Source organism: Adelges cooleyi, unplaced genomic scaffold (assembly GCF_023614345.1).
Source record: "Adelges cooleyi isolate 19-005CV unplaced genomic scaffold, UGA_ACOO_1.1 ACOO_flye_CR_arks_rails_tigmint_CR_PRNA_30, whole genome shotgun sequence".
NCBI lineage: Eukaryota > Metazoa > Arthropoda > Insecta > Hemiptera > Adelgidae > Adelges > Adelges cooleyi.
The window spans coordinates 1,404,061-1,414,293 of NW_026095971.1; the positions used below are offsets into that span (position 1 = coordinate 1,404,061).

General features: G+C 32.9%; 1 protein-coding gene across 1 annotated transcript; it reads right to left on the minus strand.

The window, feature by feature from the left end:
- Window positions 1–213: 213 nt before the first annotated feature.
- On the minus strand, window positions 214–6,754 carry LOC126838586 (uncharacterized). The gene is made up of 4 exons (XM_050573118.1): window positions 6,492–6,754; window positions 5,127–5,198; window positions 3,351–3,495; window positions 214–1,107 (listed from the first exon to the last, which is right to left on the minus strand). The coding sequence occupies exons 1-4, from the start codon at window positions 6,605–6,607 to the stop codon at window positions 871–873; spliced, it is 570 nt and encodes a 189-aa protein (XP_050429075.1). The 5' UTR covers window positions 6,608–6,754; the 3' UTR covers window positions 214–870.
- Window positions 6,755–10,233: the final 3,479 nt, after the last annotated feature.

The following is a 10,233-nucleotide window of genomic DNA, read 5'->3' on the forward strand; positions in this document are numbered from 1 at the left end:
TACTACAGAAAAATAATACACACAAGTTATTCTTTTTGTAAAACTAATTCGATCAAAATAAAATGTAAAGGCAACCAGAAGTTTTAAAACATTTTTAATTTACTGTTAATTGAAAAATTTCCTATATAAAAATCTATTCATAGGAACAGTTATTATAAAAAAAAACTTAAAATTTATATAGTTAGTTAGGTACTATACAATAATGTTAGAAAAAACCAAATAAGTGTAAGCTAGCGTTGCTTATAAAATAGTTTCAATATTACATTATTTTCTCTTCAATAATCTTTAATAATAAATCTTAAATATACAACAAAATATTATAAACTCTTTTTTTATACACACATAACTCGGCATTAATTTTATACTATAATATAATACCTAATAAACAGTGATAAATTATAACAATTAGAAGTGCTATGGTTTTTTTAGTCGTTTACATGTTTGACACAAACGATAGTTGTACAGCTGTTGTGTAGCTGTCACGATAAAAAACTAAACAACATCGTCTATATAATAATATCGTCTTTAAGAAGAATGGGGAGGGGGGTTATTACAAAAAAAAGTCTAATATAATAGTGTTTGACCAAGCGATGGGCTATTAATTAACTACGAGTAGTGCGGTGGAATAGAATTTTTTTTTTTTTTTACCGTGGACCCGAAAACGATTTATTTGAATATAAACCGTCTAAGACACCCGCAGCAGAAAATTTAATCTGTATTCCATTGGTTCGCGCTCGTGTAATATAATAATGCACACCTGATGCAGTAGAGCACTATGACACACGACGACTAGGTCCCATTATGCCAGTTGCGGCGCAGCCGTCATAATCTTATAACAACAACAGCAGTTGCAAAATATTATTACTATTATTATATGTTCGGGTAGAACTCTGTGTCTTGAAATATTGTTTGCGATTCGCCCGTCAGCTTATCCACAGACGACGCCATACATCTGTACAGACCTTTGTCTAACGGTGTCACGTCGTGGAAATGCAGCGTACTCCCCCTGGGCCTCAGGTGCATATCATATGTTTGCATTTCTCCCAGCCGCCTGAGTGCGAACTCCTTGTCGACTTTACCCGGGTCCACACGTTCCCAGACAATGTTCTGCAAAATAATTACACGACTAATATAACAATCAACGTCGTTATTGAATCCGTCTTCCTAAACTGCCATGTCGTTGCGACTTGGTGAAAAATAAATATTTTTAATTTTAGCGGGTACGGAGCACTTAACCTACTTTGAAGGTGCAGAGATCGATTAAAATTGAATACGAGCTACTGGAAACAGATAGTCGGTGGTATAATAACACTATTATCGTTGTCTAAAAGAATATTGTTGTCGGCCGAAATACAATTGCTCGTCTATAACTGAAGGGCGCACGGGAAAAACGGTAGTTGTCCCATTATGAACATTTTAGAGTACAGCAAAGACAAAGTTCGTGAATTCCTCTCCCTCTTACATAAGAACAAAAAAAAATCCCATTAAATGCTGTTCTAATAAAAAAATGTATTTATTAAACGATCTATTGACATAAATATAAAAAATTAATCGCATAAATTTAAAAAAAAATGTCATAATGTGACTACTACCGTTTTTCCCTTGTTTCCTTCAACTAATATGTCTGTATTATAGGATTTATTTCTGGTCGCGACCAAATTTACAACTTAAGTTTGTTATAACTATATGGAATAGGAACCCGGTTATTTGTTAACGACAAGAGGTAAATAGAGTAGATAAATATTTGGCATCAGTTATGTAAGTGAATGGTAGAACTAAAAAATACAATATGGTGAACATAAAAAGTGCAATTGAATGAAATAGAAAGATGCAAAAAAGGTGTATCAGGACGGTGCATTTTTTAATGAAAGGATGGTCTTATAAAACGGTAGTTGGGATAGCGAGCATTTAGGAAAGTAGGTGAAGGTCACTGAATAAGAGAAATGTAAAATATAAAGAACATAGATGTGGCCGAAAATAAAATGTTGAGAAAGATTTTTAGAGTGACTAAATTAGATAAATAAGAAATGAGTATATAAGAGGCAGTTAACTATTTGGGAAGAAGTAACAATTTTACTAGCTATTATAGTTAGTATAACATCCCACAAGCATTGAATCCTATTAGTTGCCAAAATACAGTTATAATCGGACAACAGCATTCTATAAGACATCAAAGAAAATTTCACTGGCAATAACATTATTACTAACTAGAGTAAACACACCAAACATGTTTTAGGTTATAAATTTAACAAATTCCCATTCGAAAATAGTTTTTGTCGTCAAAAACTTATAGGAAAACCAAATCTTTGCAGTTTGTACAGTATAATAATATATAGATAAATATTAAAAGCAAAAAGACTGTAGTTGAGAATATTTGTATTTTCAATGAGTTCTTAGAACACAAAGGTTATTATTAAAATTCGGTGTAGCTCAACATTATGCGGTAAAATGGTTAGGAAATAACGCCGGTATTACCTACTTTGTTCCGGCGGATGTTTCAGCAAAAAGCTAAAACATATAGAGTACACGATGTATCGTTTTACAAAGAGAACGATGCAATGAAATTTGTTCGAGCAAACTTATTCGTTTCTGTTCCGCCCTTTAAGTAAATGCACTTAAGGAAGCGACCGGCAAAGACGTAAAATGAATTGAATCACTAGAAGCAATTGAACACCACCACCACTCATCCCCTTGTTCGACGTTCTTTGAACATATAAATTTCCTTAAAGCTTAACGCGCACACGTCGTCAAAGTAACTAACAAAGTAGAGGTATAATAACTCAAATCGTCTTACCGTGATAATATCATAAGGCTTGTAAACCTTAGGTAATATTTTTTTTCAATAACTTAAATCCCTATATTCTTCATACTTAAAAAAATTCATAGATGAGAGTAGCTCGAGCTGTAACCTACGCGATATTTTGGCCGTTTCTGCGATTTTGATTCTCACGACTTGAGGTCCTTTTTCCTTTTCCGCCTCCTCACAATAACTAAAATATTATCACACTAAAAAAAAAAAATGTTTTATTCTCATTTCTTACTCAAGTCAAACATGCGATTGTAAACAGAAATATCATATTAAACTCCATTGTCATATGATTGTATGTATCAAATAAAGAATTTAAAAAAAAAATGTACGTTAAATGCAATTATAACTATTTTCTAATTTATCTTCCATTCCATCATCCTAACCAAGCTACATAATTGTTTCCTTTGAACGTTTTCAAGTCACCTATATCACGTTAGTAATAACTATTATTTCATACGGATAAACTAATATCATTTTACCGCTGTGTGAGGATAGTGTGTGTGTGTTGTGGGATTTTTTTTTAATTCTCTTGTGTACTTACGGATATCACTGGCACGGTAGACGGGAACTCACAGTTGATCTCAGCTCCCGTGGGAGGTACGAGCTTGTACCATCCGCTTCCCATGCGCAGTCTTCGCTTTTTGTTGCTGTTCGAAGTAACGTCCATACGATTGTAAAAACCCCATCTACGAAAATTCATACTGTTAATGGCTTTAGGTAGGTACGCTGATAAATATCTTAAAACGTATCGTTCAATTTTTGTCCCTTTGTATTAGAAATTGTGTACTAGAAAATTATTTATTTCGTAGATATTTTTTTTCCCAGAAGAATAACGATTTTCTTTTTAGTGTTATCCTCGACTTCATTTTACGGCACGACGGCTAACAACGTAAACTCGATATTAAAATGTTAATAAAACATTTTTTTTTTTTATAATAGGTTACGCCTAACTTCCATTAAAATTAGTGGGGAAAAAAACCTTTGCCCGCAATTTTCAAGAAATAATATATTTTATGTTATCTACCTGTCCATCCGTTACTTAAGATTAACAGGATAGTTTATAAGATATAACATTCTAACATTTCAATATTCATTATTTTATTTATTATTACAGGCAATTTATGATTATTAGAAGCTGGGTTATAGGCCATAGAGTTTTACAAATTTCCAACGCCTTAAAATTGAAGTCGACATTTTTTTTATTAATTTGTATATTTTAAGTTGTTCTGTAGCTTGTAGTTAGATATTTTATTGGAAGTGCAATAATCCCATCGTAATCGCAAATCATTATATTCTCAATCCCACAAAGAAACTAAAGATTATTGGTAAACAAAAAGTTATGTATAGTTAAATGTTGTTTTTTTTTAATTTTTTTATATAAATTTAGTTCGTTCGACTTATTTGACATAGTAAACTTCTGTTATAAACAAAACTGTTTTAATTAATTCTTAGAATCGAGTTATTTTAAAGTTGGTAAAATATTTTGTCTGATGTCAAGTTGTCAGTTGGACACAATAAATCATTGTTGTGGAATCGACTTAAACAAAATTTGGACATTATTTTTTTTGTAATATTTAATTACGGTTTATTTAAAACCGTTATTGTTCACAAAATGTTACTTACTCGTTCACAGCTGTTCATTAAAAACATTTGTATTGTTTATTCTCCTCAGAGATAATTTTAATGCAAATTTAGATAATTTATTACATTTGTTTTCTATAATTAGGGAAATTATTTAAATTTAAATTTAAATTAATATTTTGGGGTGTGGAGATTTTAAGAACTTCAGAAGGTCATTGAGGTTCTAGTTAATTTGTCCTGGAAAAATAAAATAAACAATAATTGCGTATTATATTATATATTGTTAAGTGCCAACATCATTTATTTTAAAAACTCCCTTTCCCAAATTCTCTTTTTGGGTCTATTATTATTGCAAAAAAATAATTATTTTCTCTGACTGAGTTTTACAATTGGGTTAAATGTGTATACTGGTAACGGAATAATTTGTTTAAGGTACTAAAAAAATTCCTCCTGTCACTATAAATCATCTAAAAATCAAAATAAATATTGGAAGCTTGTAAGTTACGCCATTGCCATTGTACTTTAAGCCATTAATGTTTTAAATACCATAAATCAAATCGCTTTTGACGTATTATTCTCAAACACGTCGGCGTTTCGAAAAACTATAATCCGATTTCCATAAATAAATGAAATTGAACAATTTGTTTGACACTTGTTATGACCATGTTCAATTGCAAAATGATAATAACATATATCGTCGACCCGAAACGTAAACGACTAGCTGGATGCAACTTACTTGTTGTGCGGCACACCCTTTTCAAAGTTTTCCCGTATGGATGCTAACTTTTCGAAATACCGTATGCCGTATCTAAAACAAGCACAAACAATGACAAATATTATCGTTATAAAATTGCATTTATTATAAGTAATTTACAACTTAATTTTTTCAAAGCTTTACCGAATAAAAACGTCCAATAGACGTGTAGTTGTAATCCTTATTCCTGCTATCGAGAAATTTGTTTTCCCAATTAGTGTAAAATATTAGATAAACTCGTTCTAATCCCTACCTAGAAAGTCACAACTTAAAAAAAAATACATTATTTTGAATCGCTCGTACCCCATAACCGTGATAACGCACTGTTTTTTTTTTTAAAGACCTCAAGCCAATATAATTTTTTAGCGCTTTTAACTTTGATGACATTCGACGTTCATTTACTACTAAAACTTGGACAAGCTACAACATTCATTCATTTATCATAAGAGCGCGTTCGCTGATGTTATACCATCCTAAAGGCGTATTGTTGTGGGGATGAAAATCAATGAAAAATTGGAATATTATTTTAATAAATAATATGTTGTTAAAAAAACAAAAACAATACCGAAGGGAGGCATTTCGTCAGGTAAATGGAATGCTCAAAGTGGAATGTAATTCAATATTCGCCTGACAGCCGTTTTCGGGAGGGGAAAATATAACAAAGTATATAACAAAAAATATAAAAAAGTATATGTACGCCTTTGCACGTATGTATTTTGCATATAAAGACAAAAGTTTTTATTCGCTTTTATTAAACTTATATTCGTGTTCAGAATTATTGAATTCTGATTGATCCAACGGACTTTTCATAACACAATAATTTTAGGGTGGCTTTTGGCAATTATTTTAGAGAAAATACACGCTAACTGTTATCTACTTCTTGTAAACTTATATTAAAGTAATTAAAAAGAGAAAAAAACTAAATTTTATAAAATGTATAAAAATAAAACTATTAAAGGTAACAACAAAACCAACGGCATTCGGTGTACAATATTGTTTTATATAAGTTACCGACATTTCAAGATTTTAACAAAAATTAGTTTATCGTAAGACTCGAGTGTTTTTTTTTATAAATAAAACCATTCGTAACTTTTTTAAATATTTCTCCATTGGAATTTTTTTCAACGCTTATGGACGGTCTCACCGATTTGACTTAACATATTTTAGGTACTGCTAAGCCTACAATTTTAAGCTACAATATTTAATGTTTAAGCTTGACTGTTGACTCGTGCTCAAAACGACCGTTAGTAATGAACCTACCTCGATTGGGCGAAAATTTCCACCAGTCCTTTTAGACTCTATAGGTACAAATGTATAAGTAGTAAATGCTTTTCGATCATAACTCACGCATGGTGTCCTGGATAATACTGTTGCCAGACGGGTCTAAGGATCTCGGCGATAACCGCGGTCTGGAGCAGACAGACCGCCGCCACGATTGCGGTTCGTGGTAAGTACGTGGCCATGGATTATCCGAATTATCCTGTTTTTTCAAACGGAAATCCCGAAACCGGTTAATTCCCGACAAGTGTAGCAGGACGTATACCGTGACTGGTCACGTACTGGACGGCGAACGACTACGATCTGCGGACCGTCCTGGCGGCGTCTCGATCATTTAAATAGAAGCGGAAAATCGCTACTGTGTGTGTGTGGTATGTTTTTCCACGGGGGTTTTTTTTTTTTTTGCACAGTAGATATATTGTTTATTATTATTTCCACCGTCTCCGTTGTTCGTGGCCTTCCCGCCAAGGACCGTTCGGCAGCCAACAAGACCTCCGGTACCGCTGGTGCTCGTATCGCTTCTCTTGGTTTGCCGGAAGACGACCACCACACAACCTTGGGTACACGTCTCCCGTAATGACATAATTTTCGGTTGTTTTGCATGAAAAAACAGCGGACACGCAACGGCCCGTCACGTCCACAGGAGGTCGTGCCGTCTGGCAGTGACGGCACATCTCTTATATCGTGTAGATATATATATATATATATATGCAACAACAGCTACAGTCGATAGTGTAACGGTACGAGAAACTAGCAGCGGGCATCTTTCATTTTTTTTTTGTTCTTTTAATTAGTATCGAAAAGACGGGAAAACACCGCACGCCCGACAACAGAGCAACAACAATAATATATTCTCGCGTTATTTCATTAACCGTCGACGGGAACATAGGGCTTTTATCGCGGGAAAATTTTCTTAGCGCGAAACAAGAGTTACGCCGAAGTCGTATTTCATCGGTCTGGGCGGCCTTTATTTCCTGTGTTCATTAAGCACGCTGTCGAGCCGGATGAAAAACGACGGGCAAACACTGCTGTCATATAACGTGGCGGGCACCTTTACCCTTAAAGTCTAATCAAACGGCGGGGGAGGGGAACTCCTAAAACAATAAAAAAAATAATAATAACACAGCAAAAACAACCGGCCGTATTGTCTTCGGTATTAAATGTACCGTGAAACAGCGACTTAGCGCACCCGTTTTATATACTTAATATGATCCAGCATCTGTTGGGACACCGTGTAAATCAACAACAAGGCTAGGCCACAGTGCGTGGTCGAATTGAATTATTTTAACATGAAAATATTGAGCTTGAGTTTCCATGTCCTTACCATAACTAGTTTGTTTTGTTCATTTTTAATAAAATAAGTATTAGATTAAATATATCTTTTATTTTAGAATTAACTGAATAATATTTTTTAAGACAAATTTATCAGTTTAAAAAAAACTATTTTGTCTTCCAACAAATTTAGAAATAATAATCTAGTACATTTTATCTTTTACCACAGACATTTATCAATTTTAGTTAAAACTAACTGAACTAGATGACCTCGAATAAAGCAATAATTGAAACAGGGGTTGGAGCCCAATTAAAAAGATCCTCTAGAATTAATGCTGTAATTTTAAGATCCGGGGCACTAAATTTAATATTTTGAAACACATTAAAAACTCTATAAAAAATATGTACGTTTAACGACCGTTATTTCTACCGATCAAGGCTTAGACGGTTTAGATTGGCCATTTTGGGCTATAGCTGACTGTCGACCTAAAGCTACCAAACAAGTTGGCCCCAGAGATAGGTTCATTTCTCACCCCAGACAGTAACCCGCCTGGAGGAACAAACCGCCAGTTAGGTTAGGTTACACACAGCCGCCTTATCTCACTCTATAAAAGAATAAATATATTTTGTATAATATATAATAGTTCCAATAGTTATATATTTAGATACATACAATATAATAGTATTGTAGAATGTATAATACTTAAAACATTGAAGTTGAAGTATATATAAAAGGGCAATATTTGACAATATAATATAATATACAATAATATATAACAATACTGTCATTTTTATTGTTGATGTCAAACGTGTGTGTTAATGTTTAGTACATAAATGTAATTAATTTAATTTTTCGGAGACTTATAGCCGGTTTTCATAAAATAGTAAAAAATAACACTGCCATAGACAAGTAAAACATGAAGACAATACTTTTTACAATCAAACAATCGATTCGATATAGATAATTACCGTGAAAACATACGTTTTTTTTTTCACTAAGGTCAATGCCACATAAAAAATGTATAACTCGACGTTGAGGATTTTGGCATAACAGAACAAAAAAAAAATGTATAATAGTAACGAATATTAACTGCGTTTAAGCAAAGTAAAACAATGGAATCTCTCACTAGCGCATCAATCTAAGGTATAAACTGTACATGATATTAAAAAGTATTATAAATTAATTGTAAAACGGTTTGAGAATATGCATAATTCATTACGAGCAACACATTATTTTTTCTCTGAATCGCTATTTCTCTTTATGTACTTAACAACTAATCAAATATTGAAGAAAAACATTTTTTTTTTTATTTTATAATTTTTATGAAATAACGTATCAAAATAAAAATATAAAATTTTTGTCGTTTCAATATTATATACATAATTCATATGTATTGAAAACTGCTTTAATAACGTACATTAGTGTTACTTTCACGGTGTTTGTATATCAACATGTGAATAGCTAACATGGCCTAACTATATTAAAAATATTTATCATTAAGCAGCCATACAATGTACAATACTTAAGAAAAAAAACATGCATTTTTTTTTATAATAAACAAGCTTGATATTCTTGAAAATCAAAATTTAGTAAGTCAGTTTCTGTCTCCAAAAATAATTTACGGAGTACGATTAGCCGAGTGGGTAAGGTCTCCATTTTTGGGCAGGCTAATGTCTAGAAAAATAGATTACCCACCGGGCACCGACCGACTTGGGCGACTGAACAAGTTCTTAAAACCTGCTCTCAGACAAATAAGAAAACCATACGCAATGATACTAATCAAACATTTGCCATTTTATTGTCCATTTCTCAAATCTCCTTAACTTAAAATCCACCTACTTTTTCTTTTTCTAACCTGCCGTCAGTCAATAAAATAAAAAATCAAATATGTAGGTATCATTTGTGAATTCTAATATATATATTAATTGTTACTGTTAATATTTATATTTAAAATACACAGACAGCGGTGCTATAGTTTATGGATAGGCAGAGAGGAAGCAATGACGAGGGTACCTCTTGTTAAAGGAGGGAATCCAGCATAAAATCGGTCGCCGTTCTTGTGTAACCCCTCTGTCCGTATATTTTAAAATCAATGTTAAGTATTCAATTGATATTGTCGCTAACTTGTTTTCGGTAAGTATCGTATAAAATAATATGTAGAATTTCTGCCGCAATATTCGCCATTTTCAAATTAAAATTTCCATAACATTTATGATGCCAGTGCAATTATATTTGTATGTCTTCACCGTTGGCTGCATACGCCGTGCACGCATTTGCATGTGACGCTATCTCATAATTGATGAGAATTTCCGCACGTCTTGAGACAGCGTCGTCAGAAACCAAGGCCGGCCAGTGTCTTCTTTGTCGACAACCAACACGAGTAACCCTCGATTGTGCACAACAAACCTAATAACGTCGCAAATACGTTTAAAACAGATATTTACACGGCTCATTAATTGACACCGACAATTCGCTTGTAACGAGATATATTTTTATGACCATTTCCCGTGGGCGTTTGTTTGAGAAGAGCAATCGTTT

Coding starts and splice junctions, on each gene's coding strand:
- LOC126838586 (XM_050573118.1), bottom strand. CDS start 6,607: ATGGCCACGTACTTACCACGAACCGCAATCGTGGCGGCGGTCTGTCTG. Junction 5,199..6,491: donor TATTATCCAGGACACCATGC/GTGAGTTATGAT, acceptor TGCTTGTTTTAG/ATACGGCATACGGTATTTCG. Junction 1,108..3,350: donor CTACCGTGCCAGTGATATCC/GTAAGTACACAA, acceptor ATTATTTTGCAG/AACATTGTCTGGGAACGTGT.